Below are 14,308 nucleotides of genomic sequence, written 5' to 3' on the forward strand. Positions count from 1 at the left end.
CAGAAAATGAGGAATCAGATACTCAAATGAGAAAATGATTTCAACTGTCGCTGTTACATTGATTTAATGAAAAGAGGCAACCCCTCAGATTGTTTCGTGTCCGTAACTGAACTAATTCAGCTGAACGATCATCGATAGCCACAAGGATTTCACGAGGAATTCCTTGAGCTTGCCTCACGCTCAAGACACGAAACTACGACTCATCGTCGAGGTTACGACCACTCTCAATGTGAGTTGAGAATGTGTGAAGATATACTACAGAAATGATCCTGTGAAGTATGATCTTAAAGTTCTCAATCAACTTCGAGGCTTTATGTTGAAAGGTAAGAAGATTGTGGGTATTGGCTAAAAGTCAGAGCCATCTAACAGCAAAACTTTCTACTTCAAAACTCAATTTTACCTGTTTTAAAGGTACCGATAATAATCAGATCCAAAATAATGATAAGATTCTGGATCGGAAATGTGATTTCTGTGGTGAGCTAGCATGCTCAGTTTTCGTGAAGCAATCTCAGTTTTCGTGAAAAAAGGTGAAACCTCCACAGTGTTTTACGAAAATTCAACAAAAGAAGTATAAGTAGTGGATCCAAGTGAAGCAATTTGATTATATGTACAGTAGTATAAATAATTAGAAAATTTCTTCCAATAGGTAAATTATAATGATTGAAAAAAGTTAAAGTTGTAATCTGTCATAATTAAATACACGATGAGGAAATATCAATTAGATAATGAGGAATCAGATACTCAAATGAGAAAATGATTTCAACAGTCGCTGTTACATTGATTTAATGAAAAGAGGCAACCCCTCAGATTGTTTCGTGTCCGTAACTGAACTAATTCAGCTGAACGATCATCGATAGCCACAAGGATTTCACGAGGACTTCCTTGAGCTTGCCTCACGCTCAAGACACGAAACTACGACTCATCGTCGAGGTTACGACCACTCTCAATGTGAGTTGAGAATGTGTGAAGATATACTACAGAAATGATCCTGTGAAGTATGATCTTAAATTTCTCAACCAACTTCGAGGCTTTATGTCGAAAGGTAAGAAGATTGTGGGTATTGGCTAAAAGTCAGAGCCATCTGATAGCAGTACTTTCTACTTCAAAAGTCAATTTTACCTGGTTTAAAGGTACCGATAATAATCAGTTCCAAAATAATAAGATTCTGGATCGGAAATGTAATTTCCGTGGTGAGCTAGCATGCTCAGTTTTCGTGAAGCAATCTCAGTTTTCGTGAAAAAAGGTGAAACCTCCACAGTGTTTTACGAAAATTCAACAAAAGAAGTATAAGTAGTGGATCCAAGTGAAGCAATTTGATTATATGTACAGTAGTATAAATAATTAGAAAATTTCTTCCAATAGGTAAATTATAATGATTGAAAAAAGTTAAAGTTGTAATCTGTCATAATTAAATACACGATGAGGAAATATCAATTAGATAATGAGGAATCAGATACTCAAATGAGAAAATGATTTCAACAGTCGCTGTTACATTGATTTAATGAAAAGAGGCAACCCCTCAGATTGTTTCGTGTCCGTAACTGAACTAATTCAGCTGAACGGTCATCGATAGCCACAAGGATTTCACGAGGAATTCCTTGAGCTTGCCTCACGCTCAAGACACGAAACTACGACTCATCGTCGAGGTTACGACCACTCTCAATGTGAGTTGAGAATGTGTGAAGATATACTACAGAAATGATCCTGTGAAGTATGATCTTAAAGCTCTCAACCAACTTCGAGGCTTTATGTCGAAAGGTAAGAAGATTGTGGGTATTGGCTAAAAGTCAGAGCCATCTGATAGCAGTACTTTCTACTTCAAAAGTCAATTTTACCTGGTTTAAAGGTACCGATAATAATCAGTTCCAAAATAATAAGATTCTGGATCGGAAATGTAATTTCCGTGTTTAAAGGTACCGATAATAATCAGTTCCAAAATAATAAGATTCTGGATCGGAAATGTAATTTCCGTGGTGAGCTAGCATGCTCAGTTTTCGTGAAGCAATCTCAGTTTTCGTGAAAAAAGGTGAAACCTCCACAGTGTTTTACGAAAATTCAACAAAAGAAGTATAAGTAGTGGATCCAAGTGAAGCAATTTGATTATATGTACAGTAGTATAAATAATTAGAAAATTTCTTCCAATAGGTAAATTATAATGATTGAAAAAAGTTAAAGTTGTAATCTGTCATAATTAAATACACGATGAGGAAATATCAATTAGATAATGAGGAATCAGATACTCAAATGAGAAAATGATTTCAACAGTCGCTGTTACATTGATTTAATGAAAAGAGGCAACCCCTCAGATTGTTTCGTGTCCGTAACTGAACTAATTCAGCTGAACGATCATCGATAGCCACAAGGATTTCACGAGGACTTCCTTGAGCTTGCCTCACGCTCAAGACACGAAACTACGACTCATCGTCGAGGTTACGACCACTCTCAATGTGAGTTGAGAATGTGTGAAGATATACTACAGAAATGATCCTGTGAAGTATGATCTTAAATTTCTCAACCAACTTCGAGGCTTTATGTCGAAAGGTAAGAAGATTGTGGGTATTGGCTAAAAGTCAGAGCCATCTGATAGCAGTACTTTCTACTTCAAAAGTCAATTTTACCTGGTTTAAAGGTACCGATAATAATCAGTTCCAAAATAATAAGATTCTGGATCGGAAATGTAATTTCCGTGGTGAGCTAGCATGCTCAGTTTTCGTGAAGCAATCTCAGTTTTCGTGAAAAAAGGTGAAACCTCCACAGTGTTTTACGAAAATTCAACAAAAGAAGTATAAGTAGTGGATCCAAGTGAAGCAATTTGATTATATGTACAGTAGTATAAATAATTAGAAAATTTCTTCCAATAGGTAAATTATAATGATTGAAAAAAGTTAAAGTTGTAATCTGTCATAATTAAATACACGATGAGGAAATATCAATTAGATAATGAGGAATCAGATACTCAAATGAGAAAATGATTTCAACAGTCGCTGTTACATTGATTTAATGAAAAGAGGCAACCCCTCAGATTGTTTCGTGTCCGTAACTGAACTAATTCAGCTGAACGGTCATCGATAGCCACAAGGATTTCACGAGGAATTCCTTGAGCTTGCCTCACGCTCAAGACACGAAACTACGACTCATCGTCGAGGTTACGACCACTCTCAATGTGAGTTGAGAATGTGTGAAGATATACTACAGAAATGATCCTGTGAAGTATGATCTTAAAGCTCTCAACCAACTTCGAGGCTTTATGTCGAAAGGTAAGAAGATTGTGGGTATTGGCTAAAAGTCAGAGCCATCTGATAGCAGTACTTTCTACTTCAAAAGTCAATTTTACCTGGTTTAAAGGTACCGATAATAATCAGTTCCAAAATAATAAGATTCTGGATCGGAAATGTAATTTCCGTGTTTAAAGGTACCGATAATAATCAGTTCCAAAATAATAAGATTCTGGATCGGAAATGTAATTTCCGTGGTGAGCTAGCATGCTCAGTTTTCGTGAAGCAATCTCAGTTTTCGTGAAAAAAGGTGAAACCTCCACAGTGTTTTACGAAAATTCAACAAAAGAAGTATAAGTAGTGGATCCAAGTGAAGCAATTTGATTATATGTACAGTAGTATAAATAATTAGAAAATTTCTTCCAATAGGTAAATTATAATGATTGAAAAAAGTTAAAGTTGTTTTCTGTCATAATTAAATACACGATGAGGAAATATCAATTAGATAATGAGGAATCAGATACTCAAATGAGAAAATGATTTCAACAGTCGCTGTTACATTGATTTAATGAAAAGAGGCAACCCCTCAGATTGTTTCGTGTCCGTAACTGAACTAATTCAGCTGAACGATCATCGATAGCCACAAGGATTTCACGAGGAATTCCTTGAGCTTGCCTCACGCTCAAGACACGAAACTACGACTCATCGTCGAGGTTACGACCACTCTCAATGTGAGTTGAGAATGTGTGAAGATATACTACAGAAATGATCCTGTGAAGTATGATCTTAAATTTCTTAACCAACTTCGAGGCTTTATGTCGAAAGGTAAGAAGATTGTGGGTATTGGCTAAAAGTCAGAGCCATCTGATAGCAGTACTTTCTACTTCAAAATTCAATTTTACCTGGTTTAAAGGTACCGATAATAATCAGTTCCAAAATAATAAGATTCTGGATCGGAAATGTAATTTCCGCGGTGAGCTAGCATGCTCAGTTTTCGTGAAGCAATCTCAGTTTTCGTGAAAAAAGGTGAAACCTCCACAGTGTTTTACGAAAATTCAACAAAAGAAGTATAAGTAGTGGATTCAAGTGAAGCAATTTCATTATATGTACAGTAGTATAAATAATTAGAAAATTTCTTCCAATAGGTAAATTATAATGATTGAAAAAAGTTAAAGTTGTAATCTGTCATAATTAAATACACGATGAGGAAATATCAATTAGATAATGAGGAATCAGATACTCAAATGAGAAAATGATTTCAACAGTCGCTGTTACATTGATTTAATGAAAAGAGGCAACCCCTCAGATTGTTTCGTGTCCGTAACTGAACTAATTCAGCTGAACGATCATCGATAGCCACAAGGATTTCACGAGGAATTCCTTGAGCTTGCCTCACGCTCAAGACACGAAACTACGACTCATCGTCGAGGTTACGACCACTCTCAATGTGAGTTGAGAATGTGTGAAGATATACTACAGAAATGATCCTGTGAAGTATGATCTTAAAGTTCTCAACCAACTTCGAGGCTTTATGTCGAAAGGTAAGAAGATTGTGGGTATTGGCTAAAAGTCAGAGCCATCTGATAGCAGTACTTTCTACTTCAAAAGTCAATTTTACCTGGTTTAAAGGTACCGATAATAATCAGTTCCAAAATAATAAGATTCTGGATCGGAAATGTAATTTCCGTGTTTAAAGGTACCGAAAATAATCAGTTCCAAAATAATAAGATTCTGGATCGGAAATGTAATTTCCGTGGTGAGCTAGCATGCTCAGTTTTCGTGAAGCAATCTAAGTTTTCGTGAAAAAAGGTGAAACCTCCACAGTGTTTTACGAAAATTCAACAAAAGAAGTATAAGTAGTGGATCCAAGTGAAGCAATTTGATTATATGTAAAGTAGTATAAATAATTAGAAAATTTCTTCCAATAGGTAAATTATAATGATTGAAAAAAGTTAAAGTTGTAATCTGTCATAATTGAATACACGATGAGGAAATATCAATTAGATAATGAGGAATCAGATACTCAAATGAGAAAATGATTTCAACAGTCGCTGTTACATTGATTTAATGAAAAGAGGCAACCCCTCAGATTGTTTCGTGTCCGTAACTGAACTAATTCAGCTGAACGATCATCGATAGCCACAAGGATTTCATGAGGAATTCCTTGAGCTTGCCTCACGCTCAAGACACGAAACTACGACTCATCGTCGAGGTTACGACCACTCTCAATGTGAGTTGAGAATGTGTGAAGATATACTACAGAAATGATCCTGTGAAGTATGATCTTAAAGTTCTCAACCAACTTCGAGGCTTTATGTCGAAAGGTAAGAAGATTGTGGGTATTGTCTAAAAGTCAGAGCCATCTGATAGCAGTACTTTCCACTTCAAAAGTCAATTTTACCTGGTTTAAAGGTACCGATAATAATCAGTTCCAAAATAATAAGATTCTGGATCGGAAATGTAATTTCCGTGGTGAGCTAGCATGCTCAGTTTTCGTGAAGCAATCTCAGTTTTCGTGAAAAAAGGTGAAACCTCCACAGTGTTTTACGAAAATTCAACAAAAGAAGTATAAGTAGTGGATCCAAGTGAAGCAATTTGATTATATGTACAGTAGTATAAATAATTAGAAAATTTCTTCCAATAGGTAAATTATAATGATTGAAAAGAGTTAAAGTTGTAATCTGTCATAATTAAATACACGATGAGGAAATATCAATTAGATAATGAGGAATCAGATACTCAAATGAGACAATGATTTCAACAGTCGCTGTTACATTGATTTAATGAAAAGAGGCAACCCCTCAGATTGTTTCGTGTCCGTAACTGAACTAATTCAGCTGAACGATCATCGATAGCCACAAGGATTTCACGAGGAATTCCTTGAGCTTGCCTCACGCTCAAGACACGAAACTACGACTCATCGTCGAGGTTACGACCACTCTCAATGTGAGTTGAGAATGTGTGAAGATATACTACAGAAATGATCCTGTGAAGTATGATCTTAAATTTCTCAGCCAACTTCGAGGCTTTATGTCGAAAGGTAAGAAGATTGTGGGTATTGTCTAAAAGTCAGAGCCATCTGATAGCAGTACTTTCTACTTCAAAAGTCAATTTTACCTGGTTTAAAGGTACCGATAATAATCAGTTCCAAAATAATAAGATTCTGGATCGGAAATGTAATTTCCGTGGTGAGCTAGCATGCTCAGTTTTCGTGAAGCAATCTCAGTTTTCGTGAAAAAAGGTGAAACCTCCACAGTGTTTTACGAAAATTCAACAAAAGTTGTATAAGTAGTGGATCCAAGTGAAGCAATTTGATTATATGTAAAGTAGTATGAATAATTAGAAAATTTCTTCCAATAGGTGAATTATAATGATTGAAAAAAGTTAAAGTTTGAATCTGTCATAATTAAATACACGATGAGGAAATATCAATTAGATAATGAGGAATCAGATACTCAAATGAGAAAATGATTTCAACAGTCGCTGATACATTGATTTAATGAAAAGAGGCAACCCCTCAGATTGTTTCGTGTCCGTAACTGAACTAATTCAGCTGAACGATCATCGATAGCCACAAGGATTTCACGAGGAATTCCTTGAGCTTGCCTCACGCTCAAGACACGAAACTACGACTCATCGTCGAGGTTACGACCACTCTCAATGTGAGTTGAGAATGTGTGAAGATATACTACAGAAATGATCCTGTGAAGTATGATCTTAAATTTCTCAACCAACTTCGAGGCTTTATGTCGAAAGGTAAGAAGATTGTGGGTATTGGCTAAAAGTCAGAGCCATCTGATAGCAGTACTTTCTACTTCAAAAGTCAATTTTACCTGGTTTAAAGGTACCGATAATAATCAGTTCCAAAATAATAAGATTCTGGATCGGAAATGTAATTTCCGTGGTGAGCTAGCATGCTCAGTTTTCGTGAAGCAATCTCAGTTTTCGTGAATAAAGGTTAAACCTCCACAGTGTTTTACGAAAATTCAACAAAAGAAGTATAAGTAGTGGATTCAAGTGAAGCAATTTGATTATATGTACAGTAGTATAAATAATTAGAAAATTTCTTCCAATAGGTAAATTATAATGATTGAAAAAAGTTAAAGTTGTAATCTGTCATAATTATATACACGATGAGGAAATATCAATCAGAAAATGAGGAATCAGATACTCAAATGAGAAAATGATTTCAACTGTCGCTGTTACATTGATTTAATGAAAAGAGGCAACCCCTCAAATTGTTTCGTGTCCGTAACTGAACTAATCCAGCTGAACGATCATCGATAGCCACAAGGATTTCACGAGGAATTCCTTGAGCTTGCCTCACGCTCAAGACACGAAACTACGACTCATCGTCGAGGTTACGACCACTCTCAATGTGAGTTGAGAATGTGTGAAGATATACTACAGAAATGATCCTGTGAAGTATGATCTTAAAGTTCTCAACCAACTTCGAGGCTTTATGTTGAAAGGTAAGAAGATTGTGGGTATTGACTAAAGGTCAGAGCCATCTAATAGCAAATCTTTCTACTTCAAAACTCAATTTTACCTGTTTTAAAGGTACCGATAATAATCAGATCCAAAATAATGATAAGATTCTGGATCGGAAATGTGATTTCTGTGGTGAGCTAGCATGCTCAGTTTTCGTGAAGCAATCTCAGTTTTCGTGAAAAAAGGTTAAACCTCCACATTGTTTCACGAAAATTCAATAAAAGAAGTATAAGTAGTGGATCGAAGTGAAGCAATTTGAGTATATGTAAAGTAGTATAAGTAGAGAATTTCTTTCAATAACTTATAATGATTGAAAAAAGTTATAGTTGTAATCTGTCTTAATTATATACACGATGAGGAAATATCAATCAGAAAATGAGGAATCAGATACTCAAATGAGAAAATGATTTCAACTGTCGCTGTTACATTGATTTAATGAAAAGAGGCAACCCCTCAGATTGTTTCGTGTCCGTAACTGAACTAATTCAGCTGAACGATCATCGATAGCCACAAGGATTTCACGAGGAATTCCTTGAGCTTGCCTCACGCTCAAGACACGAAACTACGACTCATCGTCGAGGTTACGACCACTCTCAATGTGAGTTGAGAATGTGTGAAGATATACTACAGAAATGATCCTGTGAAGTATGATCTTAAATTTCTTAACCAACTTCGAGGCTTTATGTCGAAAGGTAAGAAGATTGTGGGTATTGGCTAAAAGTCAGAGCCATCTGATAGCAGTACTTTCTACTTCAAAATTCAATTTTACCTGGTTTAAAGGTACCGATAATAATCAGTTCCAAAATAATAAGATTCTGGATCGGAAATGTAATTTCCGTGTTTAAAGGTACCGAAAATAATCAGTTCCAAAATAATAAGATTCTGGATCGGAAATGTAATTTCCGTGGTGAGCTAGCATGCTCAGTTTTCGTGAAGCAATCTCAGTTTTCGTGAAAAAAGGTGAAACCTCCACAGTGTTTTACGAAAATTCAACAAAAGAAGTATAAGTAGTGGATTCAAGTGAAGCAATTTCATTATATGTACAGTAGTATAAATAATTAGAAAATTTCTTCCAATAGGTAAATTATAATGATTGAAAAAAGTTAAAGTTGTAATCTGTCATAATTAAATACACGATGAGGAAATATCAATTAGATAATGAGGAATCAGATACTCAAATGAGAAAATGATTTCAACAGTCGCTGTTACATTGATTTAATGAAAAGAGGCAACCCCTCAGATTGTTTCGTGTCCGTAACTGAACTAATTCAGCTGAACGATCATCGATAGCCACAAGGATTTCACGAGGAATTCCTTGAGCTTGCCTCACGCTCAAGACACGAAACTACGACTCATCGTCGAGGTTACGACCACTCTCAATGTGAGTTGAGAATGTGTGAAGATATACTACAGAAATGATCCTGTGAAGTATGATCTTAAAGTTCTCAACCAACTTCGAGGCTTTATGTCGAAAGGTAAGAAGATTGTGGGTATTGGCTAAAAGTCAGAGCCATCTGATAGCAGTACTTTCTACTTCAAAAGTCAATTTTACCTGGTTTAAAGGTACCGATAATAATCAGTTCCAAAATAATAAGATTCTGGATCGGAAATGTAATTTCCGTGTTTAAAGGTACCGAAAATAATCAGTTCCAAAATAATAAGATTCTGGATCGGAAATGTAATTTCCGTGGTGAGCTAGCATGCTCAGTTTTCGTGAAGCAATCTCAGTTTTCGTGAAAAAAGGTGAAACCTCCACAGTGTTTTACGAAAATTCAACAAAAGAAGTATAAGTAGTGGATCCAAGTGAAGCAATTTGATTATATGTAAAGTAGTATAAATAATTAGAAAATTTCTTCCAATAGGTAAATTATAATGATTGAAAAAAGTTAAAGTTGTAATCTGTCATAATTGAATACACGATGAGGAAATATCAATTAGATAATGAGGAATCAGATACTCAAATGAGAAAATGATTTCAACAGTCGCTGTTACATTGATTTAATGAAAAGAGGCAACCCCTCAGATTGTTTCGTGTCCGTAACTGAACTAATTCAGCTGAACGATCATCGATAGCCACAAGGATTTCATGAGGAATTCCTTGAGCTTGCCTCACGCTCAAGACACGAAACTACGACTCATCGTCGAGGTTACGACCACTCTCAATGTGAGTTGAGAATGTGTGAAGATATACTACAGAAATGATCCTGTGAAGTATGATCTTAAAGTTCTCAACCAACTTCGAGGCTTTATGTCGAAAGGTAAGAAGATTGTGGGTATTGTCTAAAAGTCAGAGCCATCTGATAGCAGTACTTTCCACTTCAAAAGTCAATTTTACCTGGTTTAAAGGTACCGATAATAATCAGTTCCAAAATAATAAGATTCTGGATCGGAAATGTAATTTCCGTGGTGAGCTAGCATGCTCAGTTTTCGTGAAGCAATCTCAGTTTTCGTGAATAAAGGTTAAACCTCCACAGTGTTTTACGAAAATTCAACAAAAGAAGTATAAGTAGTGGATTCAAGTGAAGCAATTTGATTATATGTACAGTAGTATAAATAATTAGAAAATTTCTTCCAATAGGTAAATTATAATGATTGAAAAAAGTTAAAGTTGTAATCTGTCATAATTATATACACGATGAGGAAATATCAATCAGAAAATGAGGAATCAGATACTCAAATGAGAAAATGATTTCAACTGTCGCTGTTACATTGATTTAATGAAAAGAGGCAACCCCTCAAATTGTTTCGTGTCCGTAACTGAACTAATCCAGCTGAACGATCATCGATAGCCACAAGGATTTCACGAGGAATTCCTTGAGCTTGCCTCACGCTCAAGACACGAAACTACGACTCATCGTCGAGGTTACGACCACTCTCAATGTGAGTTGAGAATGTGTGAAGATATACTACAGAAATGATCCTGTGAAGTATGATCTTAAAGTTCTCAACCAACTTCGAGGCTTTATGTTGAAAGGTAAGAAGATTGTGGGTATTGACTAAAGGTCAGAGCCATCTAATAGCAAATCTTTCTACTTCAAAACTCAATTTTACCTGTTTTAAAGGTACCGATAATAATCAGATCCAAAATAATGATAAGATTCTGGATCGGAAATGTGATTTCTGTGGTGAGCTAGCATGCTCAGTTTTCGTGAAGCAATCTCAGTTTTCGTGAAAAAAGGTTAAACCTCCACATTGTTTCACGAAAATTCAATAAAAGAAGTATAAGTAGTGGATCGAAGTGAAGCAATTTGAGTATATGTAAAGTAGTATAAGTAGAGAATTTCTTTCAATAACTTATAATGATTGAAAAAAGTTATAGTTGTAATCTGTCTTAATTATATACACGATGAGGAAATATCAATCAGAAAATGAGGAATCAGATACTCAAATGAGAAAATGATTTCAACTGTCGCTGTTACATTGATTTAATGAAAAGAGGCAACCCCTCAGATTGTTTCGTGTCCGTAACTGAACTAATTCAGCTGAACGATCATCGATAGCCACAAGGATTTCACGAGGAATTCCTTGAGCTTGCCTCACGCTCAAGACACGAAACTACGACTCATCGTCGAGGTTACGACCACTCTCAATGTGAGTTGAGAATGTGTGAAGATATACTACAGAAATGATCCTGTGAAGTATGATCTTAAAGTTCTCAATCAACTTCGAGGCTTTATGTTGAAAGGTAAGAAGATTGTGGGTATTGGCTAAAAGTCAGAGCCATCTAACAGCAAAACTTTCTACTTCAAAACTCAATTTTACCTGTTTTAAAGGTACCGATAATAATCAGATCCAAAATAATGATAAGATTCTGGATCGGAAATGTGATTTCTGTGGTGAGCTAGCATGCTCAGTTTTCGTGAAGCAATCTCAGTTTTCGTGAAAAAAGGTGAAACCTCCACAGTGTTTTACGAAAATTCAACAAAAGAAGTATAAGTAGTGGATCCAAGTGAAGCAATTTGATTATATGTACAGTAGTATAAAAAATTAGAAAATTTCTTCCAATAGGTAAATTATAATGATTGAAAAAAGTTAAAGTTGTAATCTGTCATAATTAAATACACGATGAGGAAATATCAATTAGATAATGAGGAATCAGATACTCAAATGAGAAAATGATTTCAACAGTCGCTGTTACATTGATTTAATGAAAAGAGGCAACCCCTCAGATTGTTTCGTGTCCGTAACTGAACTAATTCAGCTGAACGATCATCGATAGCCACAAGGATTTCACGAGGAATTCCTTGAGCTTGCCTCACGCTCAAGACACGAAACTACGACTCATCGTCGAGGTTACGACCACTCTCAATGTGAGTTGAGAATGTGTGAAGATATACTACAGAAATGATCCTGTGAAGTATGATCTTAAAGTTCTCAATCAACTTCGAGGCTTTATGTTGAAAGGTAAGAAGATTGTGGGTATTGGCTAAAAGTCAGAGCCATCTAACAGCAAAACTTTCTACTTCAAAAGTCGATTTTACCTGTTTTAAAGGTACCGATAATAATCAGATCCAAAATAATGATAAGATTCTGGATCGGAAATGTAATTTCCGTGGTGGGCTAGCATGCGCAGTTTTCGTGAAGCAATCTCAGTTTTCGTGAAAAAAGGTGAAACCTCCACAGTGTTTCACGAAAATTCAATAAAAGAAGTATAAGCAGTGGATCGAAGTGAAGCAATTTGAGTATATGTAAAGTAGTATAAGTAATTAGAAAATTTCTTCCAATAACTTATAATGATTGAAAAAAGTTAAAGTTGTAATCTGTCTTAATTGAATACACGATGAGGAAATATCAATTAAAAAATGAGGAATCAGATACTCAAATGAGAAAATGATTTCAACAGTCGCTGTTACATTGATTTAATGAAAAGAGGCAACCCCTCAGATTGTTTCGTGTCCGTAACTGAACTAATCCAGCTGAACGATCATCGATAGCCACAAGGATTTCACGAGGAATTCCCTGAGCTTGCCTCACGCTCAAGACACGAAACTACGACTCATCGTCGAGGTTACGACCACTCTCAATGTGAGTTGAGAATGTGTGAAGATATACTACAGAAATGATCCTGTGAAGTATGATCTTAAAGTTCTCAACCAACTTCGAGGCTTTATGTTGAAAGGTAAGAAGATTGTGGGTATTGGCTAAAAGTCAGAGCCATCTAATAGCAAAACTTTCTACTTCTACATGTCACGCAATAATATAATAATAACTAACAAATTCTTAATGAATTCTGTTTCCCTTGGGTGAATTATACTATTATTTATTATTGAAATTTGAGGTGGCTGAAAGGTCGTAGCTCTTTTGAACCGACTTATTTGAGGCAGGATTCTGGCTTACTTATTTTAATGATTTCTATATGAGTTACCAATGTTACCATGTTACTGAAATAAGTATGATTCAACGTTGAGTTTGCCTTATAAGTCGAAGCAAACGGGCATAACTTAATCGGAATCGGAGATTGGTACAAACGAATTAGACGATTCTTAAAAATTAAACCCTATCTAAACTTGAAACGTTAAATCAATCGAGCATGAGTTTTGTCGAATACTGACACGCCCTGGCATAAGTGAACTAAACTAATGATAGATTGTTAATTTGTTTTTTTAACAAATATAAATCACGAGGTAGTGGGTATTATTGACGTCCAAACCTACCCCGAGAATACCTCATGAACAATCATTATAAGCTTAGGAATTAAAAAACTGATGGAGAGAAATAAATGCATCTCACCATAACATTGATCTTGTCAGTTCTTTCATTGTAGGTCAGATGATTGTAGAGCTGTTGTCCACTCTCCTTGGCGGCGTCCATCAGATACTCGTCGGCTGGACAAAGGAGTACCTGCTCCAGTAACCTATTGATGGCCTCGATGGACTCCTGTGGGTTTTTCTGTATCTCCTCAAGGACTGCCGGACACATGAGAAACGGGTTGACGTTGGTTAGAGACTGTTTCCTGCTAGGGGTGCGTTGTGGCGAAGGTGGCAGGCTTCTAGACTGACTGTTCGACAGTTGGGAACCTGTAGAAATGGTTTATCTTAATTTTTTTTCCTTACGAACTCATATACAACTTTGACGCCTGTACATTATGATACAATAATTAGTGTGGGCGGTTCGGTTGTACTGATAATAAGCAATAATGTTTCTTCACGAAATATTTATCGACTTCTCTTGGGATCCTTTCATCTCTAGAATTTCAAAATTCTATATGTATCTAAAAAAAAACAGCGTTCGTCGGCACATACCCAAACTGGACATGTATCAAAAATTCACAATCTTGGATTTTCTACTTCATCAAGTTATCTTTTAAGAAGATATTTCCAGGAATCAATATTTCATTACAATGGAGATTCCAAGAATTATATATGTTAGAAAGCCGCCTTTTTTACTCATTGTTTTGAAATAATTAGCAATTCTACTTTTCAACTATTGGGGGCTACAAAATAAAAATTGATTTTCTAATTTTTCTTCAAATAAGCAGTTTGAGCAAATTAAGTAATAATAACAGAATCAATGTGAATGATTTTCAGAAATACCTTGTTGATGGTAAAAATACGCGCAATTCTAATTTCACAAATAATTCTCACTTTCACATTCACAAGTAA

The 14,308-nt window shown here is 35.6% G+C and overlaps 1 protein-coding gene, 1 long non-coding RNA gene and 18 other non-coding genes across 21 annotated transcripts in view; 1 reads left to right on the top strand and 19 right to left on the bottom strand.

Annotated features, from left to right (window-relative positions):
* Window positions 1-14,308, bottom strand: part of LOC123318428 (PDZ domain-containing protein 8) — a 41,405-nt gene that overhangs the window by 8,078 nt on the left and 19,019 nt on the right. For both annotated transcript variants that reach the window (XM_044905044.1, XM_044905045.1), the window contains exon 12: window positions 13,437-13,723. In XM_044905044.1, the coding sequence (XP_044760979.1) occupies window positions 13,437-13,723 (287 nt within the window). The remainder of the gene's footprint in view (window positions 1-13,436; window positions 13,724-14,308) is intronic.
* LOC123319690 lies at window positions 80-286 on the bottom strand. The gene has a single exon (XR_006538636.1). It is a non-coding gene; the product is annotated as a small nucleolar RNA U3 (small nucleolar RNA).
* On the bottom strand, window positions 799-1,005 carry LOC123319613. Its single transcript, XR_006538569.1, has one exon. It is a non-coding gene; the product is annotated as a small nucleolar RNA U3 (small nucleolar RNA).
* On the bottom strand, window positions 1,515-1,721 carry LOC123319605. The gene has a single exon (XR_006538561.1). It is a non-coding gene; the product is annotated as a small nucleolar RNA U3 (small nucleolar RNA).
* LOC123318437 lies at window positions 1,776-2,495 on the top strand. The gene is made up of 2 exons (XR_006538292.1): window positions 1,776-1,846; window positions 1,914-2,495. It is a non-coding gene; the product is annotated as an uncharacterized LOC123318437 (long non-coding RNA).
* Window positions 2,298-2,504, bottom strand: LOC123319614. Its single transcript, XR_006538570.1, has one exon. It is a non-coding gene; the product is annotated as a small nucleolar RNA U3 (small nucleolar RNA).
* LOC123319607 lies at window positions 3,014-3,220 on the bottom strand. The gene has a single exon (XR_006538563.1). It is a non-coding gene; the product is annotated as a small nucleolar RNA U3 (small nucleolar RNA).
* Window positions 3,797-4,003, bottom strand: LOC123319691. The gene has a single exon (XR_006538637.1). It is a non-coding gene; the product is annotated as a small nucleolar RNA U3 (small nucleolar RNA).
* On the bottom strand, window positions 4,513-4,719 carry LOC123319694. Its single transcript, XR_006538639.1, has one exon. It is a non-coding gene; the product is annotated as a small nucleolar RNA U3 (small nucleolar RNA).
* On the bottom strand, window positions 5,296-5,502 carry LOC123319684. The gene has a single exon (XR_006538630.1). It is a non-coding gene; the product is annotated as a small nucleolar RNA U3 (small nucleolar RNA).
* On the bottom strand, window positions 6,012-6,218 carry LOC123319695. The gene has a single exon (XR_006538640.1). It is a non-coding gene; the product is annotated as a small nucleolar RNA U3 (small nucleolar RNA).
* LOC123319696 lies at window positions 6,728-6,934 on the bottom strand. The gene has a single exon (XR_006538641.1). It is a non-coding gene; the product is annotated as a small nucleolar RNA U3 (small nucleolar RNA).
* Window positions 7,444-7,650, bottom strand: LOC123319616. Its single transcript, XR_006538572.1, has one exon. It is a non-coding gene; the product is annotated as a small nucleolar RNA U3 (small nucleolar RNA).
* Window positions 8,155-8,361, bottom strand: LOC123319697. Its single transcript, XR_006538642.1, has one exon. It is a non-coding gene; the product is annotated as a small nucleolar RNA U3 (small nucleolar RNA).
* LOC123319698 lies at window positions 8,938-9,144 on the bottom strand. The gene has a single exon (XR_006538643.1). It is a non-coding gene; the product is annotated as a small nucleolar RNA U3 (small nucleolar RNA).
* LOC123319685 lies at window positions 9,721-9,927 on the bottom strand. The gene has a single exon (XR_006538631.1). It is a non-coding gene; the product is annotated as a small nucleolar RNA U3 (small nucleolar RNA).
* Window positions 10,437-10,643, bottom strand: LOC123319618. The gene has a single exon (XR_006538574.1). It is a non-coding gene; the product is annotated as a small nucleolar RNA U3 (small nucleolar RNA).
* LOC123319601 lies at window positions 11,148-11,354 on the bottom strand. The gene has a single exon (XR_006538557.1). It is a non-coding gene; the product is annotated as a small nucleolar RNA U3 (small nucleolar RNA).
* Window positions 11,867-12,073, bottom strand: LOC123319602. Its single transcript, XR_006538558.1, has one exon. It is a non-coding gene; the product is annotated as a small nucleolar RNA U3 (small nucleolar RNA).
* Window positions 12,582-12,788, bottom strand: LOC123319609. Its single transcript, XR_006538565.1, has one exon. It is a non-coding gene; the product is annotated as a small nucleolar RNA U3 (small nucleolar RNA).

Source organism: Coccinella septempunctata, chromosome 8 (assembly GCF_907165205.1).
Source record: "Coccinella septempunctata chromosome 8, icCocSept1.1, whole genome shotgun sequence".
Lineage (NCBI taxonomy): Eukaryota > Metazoa > Arthropoda > Insecta > Coleoptera > Coccinellidae > Coccinella > Coccinella septempunctata.